This window comes from Oncorhynchus nerka, linkage group LG15, assembly GCF_034236695.1.
Source record: "Oncorhynchus nerka isolate Pitt River linkage group LG15, Oner_Uvic_2.0, whole genome shotgun sequence".
NCBI lineage: Eukaryota > Metazoa > Chordata > Actinopteri > Salmoniformes > Salmonidae > Oncorhynchus > Oncorhynchus nerka.
Genome location: NC_088410.1, coordinates 3,616,633 through 3,628,783, shown reverse-complemented (window position 1 = coordinate 3,628,783; position 12,151 = coordinate 3,616,633). Strand labels below are relative to the sequence as shown.

The 12,151-nt window shown below is 45.3% G+C and overlaps 1 protein-coding gene across 2 annotated transcripts in view; it reads right to left on the bottom strand.

Annotated features, from left to right (window-relative positions):
- Window positions 1-6,066: 6,066 nt before the first annotated feature.
- Window positions 6,067-12,151, bottom strand: part of LOC115119038 (gastrula zinc finger protein XlCGF57.1-like) — a 39,989-nt gene continuing 33,904 nt past the window's right edge. For both annotated transcript variants that reach the window (XM_065000863.1, XM_065000865.1), the window contains exon 2: window positions 6,067-8,406. In XM_065000863.1, coding sequence (XP_064856935.1) covers window positions 6,800-8,406 — 1,607 coding nt within the window. In that variant the 3' untranslated portion in view covers window positions 6,067-6,799. The remainder of the gene's footprint in view (window positions 8,407-12,151) is intronic.

Below are 12,151 nucleotides of genomic sequence, written 5' to 3'. Positions count from 1 at the left end.
GTCTGTGTTGTAGCTACATGCTATAGCTTTTAACTCAACCTTCCATAACAGTCTGTGCAGTTGTGTTGTAGCTACATGCTATAGCTTTTAACTCAACCTTCCATAACAGTCTGTGTTGTAGCTACATCCTAGCTTTCACTCAACCTTCCATAACAGTCTGTGTTGTAGCTACATGCTATAGCTTTTAACGCAACCTTCCATTGAGGTCTGTGTTGTAGCTACATGCTATAGCTTTTAACTCAACCTTCCATAGCAGTCTGTGTTGTAGCTACATGCTATAGCTTTTAACTCAACCTTCCATAACAGTCTGTGTTGTAGCTACATCCTAGCTTTCACTCAACCTTCCATAACAGTCTGTGTTGTAGCTACATGCTATAGCTTTTAACGCAACCTTCCATTGAGGTCTGTGTTGTAGCTACATGCTATAGCTTTTAACTCAACCTTCTCAAGCAGTCTGTGTTGTAGCTACATGCTATAGCTTTTAACTCAACCTTCCATAACAGTCTGTGTTGTAGCTACATCCTATCTTTCACTCAACCTTCCATAGCAGTCTGTGTTGTAGCTACATCCTAGCTTTCACCCAACCTTCCATAACAGTCTGTGTTGTAGCTACATGCTATAGCTTTTCACTCAACCTTCCATAGCAGTCTGTGTTGTAGCTACATGCTATAGCTTTTCACTCAACCTTCCATAGCAGTCTGTGTTGTAGCTACATTACATATATTTTAACTCAACCTTCTCGAGCAGTCTGTGTTGTAGCTACATGCTACAGCTTTTAACTCAACCTTCCATAGCAGTCTGTGTTGTAGCTACATGCTATAGCTTTTAACTCAACCTTCCATAGCAGTCTGTGTTGTAGCTACATGCTATAGCTTTTAACTTAACCTTCCATAGCAGTCTGTGTTGTAGCTACATGCTATAGCTTTTAACTCAACCTTCCATAACAGTCTGTGTTGTAGCTACATGCTATAGCTTTTAACTCAACCTTACATAGCAGTCTGTGTTGTAGCTACATCCTAGCTTTCACCCAACCTCCCATAGCAGTCTGTGTTGTAGCTACATGCTATAGCTTTTAACTCAACCTTACATAGCAGTCTGTGTTGTAGCTACATATTGTGTCTATCTACTCTTCTCCCTCTACAACAGTCTTCCAAAGAAATGTTCCTTTAATGAAGTTTGTACCAAAAACGTCCCCTTAAAATCCTCCACTCTGTTCCCTTAGCAGTCAGCACTTCCGGTTCCTGTTGCGGCTCGGTTCTTCCTGTTATTCACTCTTATTGCGGAATTGACTTATCAGTTGTTAGTTGATTATTACATGTTACAATCTGTGTGTAGGCACGTATACTCTCATAGTTGAGATCGCTGAAAGGCCAGTCTCTTTGGTAATGACAAGGAGTGGACTGTTACCTAAAGAGACTGTTTACCCAGATTAGGGGCATCAGGCCATGCAAAGGAGTGGACTGGTAAGACACACACCTGTCTATATAAGGTCCCACAGTTGACGACTACTGGTGTAGTCTATTACCAGAAACTATAGGAGCATAACATCAGAATTTACAAAGGCCAGCAGCAGCGGGAGGTGTAGGCTACAGTGCATGTCAGAGCAAAAACCAAGTCATGAGGTCTCAAGGAATTGTCCTTAGAGCTCCGAGACAGGATTTTGTTGAGGCACAGATCAGGGGAAGGGTACCAAAACATTTCTGCAGCATTGCAGGTCGGTCCCTGTCATTCTTAAAGGGAAGACGTTTGGAACAAACCAAGACTCTTCCTTATAGATGGTCGCTCGGCCAAACTGAGAAATCAGGGGAGAAGGGCCTTGGTCAGGGAGGTGACCAAGACACCGAAGGTCACTCTGACAGAGCTCCAGAGTTCCTCTGTGGAGCTGGGAGAACCTTCCAGAAGTACAACCATCTCTGCAGCACTCCACCAATCAGGGCGTTATTTTGGTAGAGTGGCCAGACAGAAGCCACTCCTCAGTAAAAAGCACATGACAGCCCGCTTGAAGTTTGCCAAAAGGCACTAAAGGATTCAGCCCCAAAACATCATTGCTCTAGAGGAGATCTGCATGGAGGAATGGGCCAAAATACCAGCAACAGTGTGTGAAAACCTTGTGAAGACTTACAGAAAACGTTTGACCTCTGTCATTGCCAACAAAGGGTATATAACAAAGTATTGAGATAAACTTTTGTTATTGACCAAATACTTATTTTCCACCATAATTTGCAAATAAATGTGATTTTCTGGATTTTTTTCTCTCTCATTTTGTCTGTCATAGTTGAAGTGTACCTATGATGAACATTACAGGCCTCTCTCATCTTTTTAAGTGGGAGAACTTGCACAATTGGTGGCTGACTAAATACTTTTTTGCCCCACAGTATATATATATATCCCATATAGACCTTTAGCACTTGGTGGCCTATAGCCATATATATATATATCTATATATCTATATATATCCCATATAGACCTTTAGCACTTGGTGGCCTATAGCCGTGTATATATATATATATCTATATATCCATATATATCCCATATAGACCTTTAGCACTTGGTGGCCTATAGTCATGTACATTTACATTACATTTACATTTAAGTCATTTAGCAGACGCTCTTATATATATATCTATATATCCATATATATCCCATATAGACCTTTAGCACTTGGTGGCCTATAGTCATATATATATATCTATATATCCCATATAGACCTTTAGCACTTGGTGGCCTATAGCCATATATATATATATCTATATATCTATATATATCCCATATAGACCTTTAGCACTTGGTGGCCTATAGCCGTGTATATATATATATATATCTATATATCCATATATATCCCATATAGACCTTTAGCACTTGGTGGCCTATAGTCATATATATATATCTATATATCCCATATAGACCTTTAGCACTTGGTGGCCTATAGCCGTATATATATATATATATATATATATCCATATATATCCCATATAGACCTTTAGCACTTGGTGGCCTATAGTCATATATATATATAACTATATATCCATGTATATCCCATATAGACCTTTAGCACTTGGTGGCCTATAGTCATATATATATATCCATATATATCCCATATAGACCTTTAGCACTTGGTGGCCTATAGCCGTATATATATATCTATATATCCATATATATCTGATAGAGGAAAATAGGGTTGAAATGACTAATTATGTATACATTCCAATCAGAAACTGACTAGTCCAAATGCTATAATGTACGGTACATGTGAGTTATCCCTCTTGCTCCCTTTCCCAATTGTATATAATGTAGTCAGGAGTTAGTAACAATAATAGGTCTGTTCCTTCGTTCATTCAGTTGTACAAATCTCCAGGTGGTGGGAACGGACCATCTCCAAATGGTCGGGAATGTTGATTTATGCTGACTGGCCTTGACTTCGTGCTGATAACGTGGAGGCTTGAGAGTTAAGAGGGGTCCTCTGTTTGTGAAACGGAACGTTTGGAAAACGCTGACGTCATTTTCAGTTTATAACCTGTGGAAATGTGTGTAAGCATTCAGTACTCTCTGGAATTAAACGCTCTTTACCTGGCTTTTAAGACTGGTCTCAATCTATTTCATGCATAATTAATGAACTTACAATTCATTAATGAATTTAGAAATGAGTGCTAATTGGTTTTGGAAATTAAAGCATAGAGGAATCTAAAATTCCTCTATCAATATCCCATATAGACCTTTAGCACTTGGTGGCCTATAGTCGTATATATCTATAAATCCATATATATCCCATATAGACCTTTAGCAAAAGAGGCTTTATATGAGGCAGGGGAACTTGCAACCACAGCAATTCAACAGTATTTAATGTGAGATCTTCTCTAAGCAGGAATAGGCTCTGAACAAACAGCACCACCTCCCCCATTGTAAACAGCACCACCTCCCCCATTGTATACAGCACCACCTCCCCCATTGTATACAGCACCACCTCCCCCATTGTAAAACAGCACCACCTCCCCCATTGTATACAGCAACACCTCCCCCATTGTATACAGCACCACCTCCCCCATTGTATACAGCACCACCTCCCCCATTGTATACAGCACCACCTCCCCCATTGTATACAGCACCACCTCCCCATTGTACACCTCCCCCATTTTATACAGCACCACCTCCCCATTGTACACCTCCCCCATTGTACACCTCCCCCATTGTATACAGCACCACCTCCCCCATTGTAAACAGCAACACCTCCCCCATTGTATACAGCAACACCTCCCCCATTGTATACAGCACCACCTCCCCATTGTATACAGCACCACCTCCCCCATTGTACACCTCCCCCATTGTATACAGCACCACCTCCCCATTGTATACAGCAACACCTCCCGCATTGTATACAGCACCACCTCCCCCATTGTATACAGCACCACCTCCCCCATTGTATACAGCACCACCTCCCCCATTGTATACAGCACCACCTCCCCATTGTATACAGCACCACCTCCCCCATTGTATACAGCACCACCTCCCCCATTGTACACCTCCCCATTGTATACAGCACCACCTCCCCCATTGTATACAGCACCACCTCCCCATTGTATACAGCACCACCTCCCCCATTGTAAAACAGCTACACCTCCCCCATTGTACACAGCACCACCTCCCCATTGTATACAGCACCACCTCCCCCATTGTATAAAGCAACACCTCCCCCATTGTACACAGCACCACCTCCCCCATTGTACACCTCCCCCCATTGTATACAGCACCACCTCCCCATTGTATACAGCACCACCTCCCCATTGTATACAGCACCACCTCCCCATTGTATACAGCAACACCTCCCCATTGTATACAGCACCACCTCCCCATTGTATACAGCACCACCTCCCCATTGTATACAGCACCACCTCCCCCATTGTATACAGCCCCACCTCCCCCATTGTATACAGCACCACCTCCCCCATTGTAAAACAGCACCACCTCCCCCATTGTATACAGCACCACCTCCCCCATTGTATACAGCACCACCTCCCCCATTGTACACAGCACCACCTCCCCCATTGTATACAGCAACACCTCCCCCATTGTATACAGCAACACCTCCCCCATTGTATACAGCACCACCTCCCCCATTGTATACAGCACCACCTCCCCCATTGTACACAGCACCACCTCCCCCATTGTATACAGCAACACCTCCCCCATTGACCACCTCCCCCATTGTATACAGCACCACCTCCCCCATTGTATACAGCACCACCTCCCCCATTGTATACAGCACCACCTCCCCATTGTATACAGCACCACCTCCCCCATTGTATACAGCACCACCTCCCCCATTGTATACAGCACCACCTCCCCATTGTATACAGCACCACCTCCCCCATTGTATACAGCACCACCTCCCCCATTGTAAAACAGCACCACCTCCCCCATTGTATACAGCACCACCTCCCCCATTGTATACAGCACCACCTCCCCCATTGTATACAGCCCCACCTCCCCATTGTATACAGCACCACCTCCCCCATTGTAAAACAGCACCACCTCCCCCATTGTATACAGAACCACCTCCCCCATTGTATACAGCACCACCTCCCCCATTGTATACAGCACCACCTCCCCCCATTGTAAACAGCACCACCTCCCCCCATTGACAACAGCACCACCTCCCCCATTGTAAACAGCAACACCTCCCCATTGACAACAGCACCACCTCCCCATTGTAAAACAGCAACACCTCCCCCATTGGCATTCCTGTCTTTTCTGTAGATGTTATATCCCTGTATTGCTCCTGCTGTTTCAGAGGAAATATCTAAGTGAGTTTCAGAGGTGGCCAGTATATGAACGTTATCCGATGTTAATCCGAAGTTATTGATTTCCTGAACCTTATTTCTAAGGCTACATATATTAATAAATTAATATATATATATATATCTATTCTTAGCACTTTCCTGCTTATCAGAGATAGTATATCAGGCACTTGTCTGTCTGTCTGTCTGTCTGTGTCTGTCTCTGTGTCTGTCTCTGTGTCTGTCTGTGTGTGTGTGTAAGGTTTGACTGATGCTACTGACCCGGAAGTTGACAACAACAAAACACTTTATTTTTCATTCATTTAATTCATTAGCTAACAATATTATATTGAGGCATATAAAGAGAAGCAAGTGATTAGTGCAGATTTATTTTATGATTTAAAACAAACATCTTCTACACATCTGCATTTAAGGCAACGTCTTATTAATGTTATATATAATTAATAATAATAATAAATATAATTAATTCAGTCAAACAGATCGGATTAACAAATATATAATGAACAGACTAGGTCTATACTGCTCCTACATGGTGTAACAATACATCATGTAGATGTATATAATGAACAGACTAGGTCTATACTGCTCCTACATGGTGTAACAATACATCATGTAGATGTATATAATGAACAGACTAGGTCTATACTGCTCCTATGCGGTGTAACAATACATCATGCAGAGGAACACAGAGTGGACAAAACATTAAGAACGCCTTCCTAATAGAATGTTGTGGGCGTATACCGGTCACAAAAAATAACACGAGTAGACCGTGGATTGGCCAGCTCATTCTCCTCAAGACCGTTGATTGGCCAGTTCATCTGTAATTTATGCTTTGGTCTCAAATACGAGAATCGGACGAGTCAAAAACATTATTTGGATATGAGTTCGGAGAGGATTAACTTTAAAAAGTTAGATTTTCACAGGACAGTTACTTTAAAAGAACGTTATTAACCGGTTACCATACTTTTAAAATAATGCTTCTGTTCCAGAACGCAGGAGAGAAGAGATCACTTTCTTTCCCAGTTCTGTTTCTGTTCCTCAATAAAACATTGTTTTTTGCGGTTTTCTGTTCTGTTTTCTGAACTGGTTCCAACTCCTGGGGTCATTGTTAAGACTGTGTGGGTTCTCTCATGCCTTTTCAGGTTCCCTATCTGGGTAAAACCCTTTCCACACTGGGAACATTGGAAAGGCTTCTCGCCTGTGTGTATTAATTTATGGTCCTTCAGATTCCCTAACCGTGTAAAACCCTTCCCACACTGGGTGCATTGGAAAGGTTTCTCTCCTGTGTGTAATTGTATATGTTTTTTTAGGTTCCCTAACTTGGTAAAATCCTTTCCACACATAGAGCAATGGTAAGATGTCTCCCCTGTGTGTGTTCTTTCATGCTCCTTCAGGCTCCCTAAACTTTTAAAACTATTTCCACACTGGGAACATTGGAACGGCTTCTCTCCTGTGTGTATTCTCTCATGCTTTTTCAAGTTCCCTAACAGGGTAAAAACCTTTCCACACTGGGAGCATTGGAAAGGTTTCTCTCCTGTGTGAACTATTTTATGTTCTTTCAGGCTCCCTAACTGTGCAAAACTCTTTCCACACTGGGAACATTGGAAAGTTCTCTGTCCTGTGTGGGTTCTCTCATGCCTTTTCAAGTTCCCTAACTGGGTAAAACCACTTCCACACCGGGAACATTGGAAAGGCTTCTCTCCTGTGTGCATTATTTGATGGTCCTTCAGGTTTCCTAGCCGTGTAAAACTCCTTCCACACTGGGAACATTGGAAAGGCTTCTCTCCTGTGTGTATTCTTTTATGATCCTTCAGGTTTCCCAACCGTGTAAAGCTCTTTCCACATTGGGTGCATTGGAAAGGTTTCTCTCCTGTGTGTAATTTTACATGTTTTTTTAGGTTCTTTAACTTGGTAAATTTCTTTCCACACAGAGAGCAATTGTAAGATGTCTCCCCTGTGTGTATCCTTTCATGAGCTTTCAGGCTCCCTAGCCGTGTAAAACTCTTTCCACACTGGGAACATTGGAAAAGCTTCTCTCCTCTGTGTGTTCGCTCATGCTTCTTCAAGTTCCCTAACAGAATAAAACCCTTTCCACACTGGGAGCATTGGAAAGGTTTCTCTCCTGTGTGAACTATTTGATGTTCTTTCAGGCTCCATAACCGTGTGAAACTCTTTCCACACTGGGAACATTGGAAAGTTCTCTCTCCTGTGTGGATTCTCTCATGCCTTTTCAGGTTCCCTAACTGAGTAAACCCATTTCCACACTGGGAGCATTGGAAAGGTTTCTCTCCTGTGTGTACTCTTTTATGGTCCTTCAGGTTCCCTAGCCGTGTAAAACCCTTCCCACACTGGGAGCATTGGAAAGGCTTCTCTCCGGTGTGTAATTTTGCATGTTTTTTTAGGTTCCCTAAGTTGGTAAAACCTTTTCCACACTGAGAGCATTGGTAAGGCTTTTCTCCTGTGTGTGTTCTGTCATGCTCTTTCAGCTTCCATAACCACTTAAAACTCTTATTACACTGGGAGCAGTGGTGTCGTCTCGCTGGTTTGGGCGTCTCTGAGTCTGGTTCCCCTGAAGGACTCTTCCCGCTGTCAGAGTGAGAGTCTGGTCTCTCTCCTGCCAAAGACAAACAGAGTATTTGGTTAAACAGAGAGACTTAAATTAAAGCTCCAAATTATAACACTGTTTACTCCGGACTAGATCGTCTCAACATAAAACTCTCATCCACTCAGCCTATTGAGTTTACTGGTCTCATCCACTCAGCCTATTGAGTCCACTGGTCTCATCCACTCAGCCTATTGAGTCCACTGGTCTCATCCACTCAGCCTATTGAGTCCACTGGTCTCATCCACTCAGCCTATTGAGTTTACTGGTCTCATCCACTCAGCCTATTGAGTCCACTGGTCTCATCCACTCAGCCTATTGAGTCCACTGGTCTCATCCACTCAGCCTATTGAGTCCACTGGTCTCATCCACTCAGCCTATTGAGTTTACTGGTCTCATCCACTCAGCCTATTGAGTCCACTGGTCTCATCCCCTCAGCCTATTGAGTCCACTGGTCTCATCCACTCAGCCTATTGAGTCCACTGGTCTCATCCACTCAGCCTATTGAGTCCACTGGTCTCATCCACTCGTCTCATCCACTCAGCCTATTGAGTCCACTGGTCTCATCCCCTCAGCCTATTGAGTCCACTGGTCTCATCCACTCAGCCTATTGAGTCCACTGGTCTCATCCCCTCAGCCTATTGAGTCCACTGGTCTCATCCACTCAGCCTATTGAGTCCACTGGTCTCATCCCCTCAGCCTATTGAGTCCACTGGTCTCATCCACTCAGCCTATTGAGTCCACTGGTCTCATCCACTCAGCCTATTGAGTCCACTGGTCTCATCCCCTCAGCCTATTGAGTCCACTGGTCTCATCCACTCAGCCTATTGAGTCCACTGGTCTCATCCCCTCAGCCTATTGAGTCCACTGGTCTCATCCACTCAGCCTATTGAGTCCACTGGTCTCATCCACTCAGCCTATTGAGTCCACTGGTCTCATCCACTCAGCCTATTGAGTTTACTGGTCTCATCCACTCAGCCTATTGAGTCCACTGGTCTCATCCACTCAGCCTATTGAGTCCACTGGTCTCATCCACTCAGCCTATTGAGTCCACTGGTCTCATCCACTCAGCCTATTGAGTCCACTGGTCTCATCCACTCAGCCTATTGAGTTTACTGGTCTCATCCACTCAGCCTATTGAGTCCACTGGTCTCATCCACTCAGCCTATTGAGTCCACTGGTCTCATCCACTCAGCCTATTGAGTTTACTGGTCTCATCCACTCAGCCTATTGAGTCCACTGGTCTCATCCACAAAGCCTATTGAGTTTACTGGTCTCATCCACTCAGCCTATTGAGTCCACTGGTCTCATCCACTCAGCCTATTGAGTCCACTGGTCTCATCCACTCAGCCTATTGAGTCCACTGGTCTCATCCACTCAGCCTATTGAGTTTACTGGTCTCATCCACTCAGCCTATTGAGTCCACTGGTCTCATCCACAAAGCCTATTGAGTTTACTGGTCTCATCCACTCAGCCTATTGAGTTTACTGGTCTCATCCACTCAGCCTATTGAGTCCACTGGTCTCATCCACTCAGCCTATTGAGTCCACTGGTCTCATCCACTCAGCCTATTGAGTTTACTGGTCTCATCCACTCAGCCTATTGAGTTTACTGGTCTCATCCACTCAGCCTATTGAGTCCACTGGTCTCATCCACTCAGCCTATTGAGTCCACTGGTCTCATCCACTCAGCCTATTGAGTCCACTGGTCTCATCCACTCAGCCTATTGAGTCCACTGGTCTCATCCACTCAGCCTATTGAGTTTACTGGTCTCATCCACTCAGCCTATTGAGTCCACTGGTCTCATCCACTCAGCCTATTGAGTCCACTGGTCTCATCCACTCAGCCTATTGAGTCCACTGGTCTCATCCACTCAGCCTATTGAGTCCACTGGTCTCATCCACTCAGCCTATTGAGTTTACTGGTCTCATCCACTCAGCCTATTGAGTTTACTGGTCTCATCCACTCAGCCTGTTGAGTCCACTGGTCTCATCCACTCAGCCTATTGAGTCCACTGGTCTCATCCACTCAGCCTATTGAGTCCACTGGTCTCATCCACTCAGCCTATTGAGTTTACTGGTCTCATCCACTCAGCCTATTGAGTTTACTGGTCTCATCCACTCAGCCTGTTGAGTCCACTGGTCTCATCCACTCAGCCTATTGAGTCCACTGGTCTCATCCACTCAGCCTATTGAGTTTACTGGTCTCATCCACTCAGCCTATTGAGTTTACTGGTCTCATCCACTCAGCCTGTTGAGTCCACTGGTCTCATCCACTCAGCCTGTCTCGTCCACTGGTCTCATCCACTCAGCCTATTGAGTTTACTGGTCTCATCCACTCAGCCTAATGAGTCCACTGGTCTCACTCACACAGATCTACCCTACGCCTTGACCTCTTTCTCCCCTCTCTCTACAGATTAAATCCTGCGACTAGTGAGGTCTGGCTGCCCAAAAACCTGCCCGCTTGACCCCATCCCCTCCTCCCTCCCTCATCCCCTCCTCCCTCCCTCATCCCCTCCTCCCTCCTCTCCTCCCTTCTACAGACCATCTCTGGAGACATTCTTCCATTCCTCACTTCCCTCCTCAACTCATCCCTGAACACTGGCCGCGTCCCCTCTGATTTCAAAATGGCCCGAGTCGCTCCCCTCCTCAAGAGAAACCAAAAAACTCCAGTCATCTGACGTTAATAAACTACAGACGTTCTGTCACTGATCAACTTTTTCGTTTTCCTCTCTCCGAGAACGATCTTCCTGACTCTAACCAGTCAGACGGACATCAAGGCGGGTCAATCAACCGAGGCTGCTCATCTCTGTGTCCTGGAGACTACCAAAGCAGTTGACTCTCTCTCTCTCTGTTCTCATCCTCCTAGATCTACCTGCTGCTTTCAACACTATGAATCATCAGATCCTCCTCTCCATCCTCTTAGGGCTGGGTGTCTCAGTCTCTATCAGATCCTCCTCTCCATCCTCTTAGGGCTGGGTGTCTCAGTCTCTATCAGATCCTCCTCTCCATCCTCTCAGGACTGGGCGTCTCAGTCTCTATCAGATCCTCCTCTCCATCCTCTTAGGGCTGGGTGTCTCAGTCTCTATCAGATCCTCCTCTCCACCCTCTCAGGACTGGGCATCTCAGTCTCTATCAGATCCTCCTCTCCATTCTCTCAGGACTGGGCGTCTCAGGCTCTATCAGATCATCCTCCCCATCCTCTCAGGACTGGGTGTCTCAGGCTCTATCAGATCCTCCTCTCCATTCTCTCAGGACTGGGCGTCTCGGGCTCTATCAGATCCTCCTCTCCATCCTCTCAGGACTGGGCGTCTCAGTCTCTATCAGATCCTCCTCTCCATTCTCTCAGGACTGGGTGTCTCAGGATCTATCAGATCCTCCTCCCCATCCTCTCAGGACTGGGTGTCTCAGGCTCTATCAGATCCTCCTCCCCATCCTCTCAGGACTGGGCGTCTCAGGCTCTGAAACACTCTTGAATCCTCTCAGGACTGGGCGTCTCGGGCTCTGAAACACTCTTGAATCCTCTCAGGACTGGGCGTCTCGGGCTCTGAAACACTCTTGAATCCTCTCAGAACTGGGTGTCTCAGGCTCTGAAACACTCTTGAATCCTCTCAGGACTGGGCGTCTCAGTCTCTATCAGATCCTCCTCTCCATCCTCTCAGGACTGGGCATCTCAGGCTCTGAAACACTCTTGAATCCTACCTGACAGGCCACTCCTACCAGGTGACGTGGAGAGGATCTGTGTCTGCACTACTCTC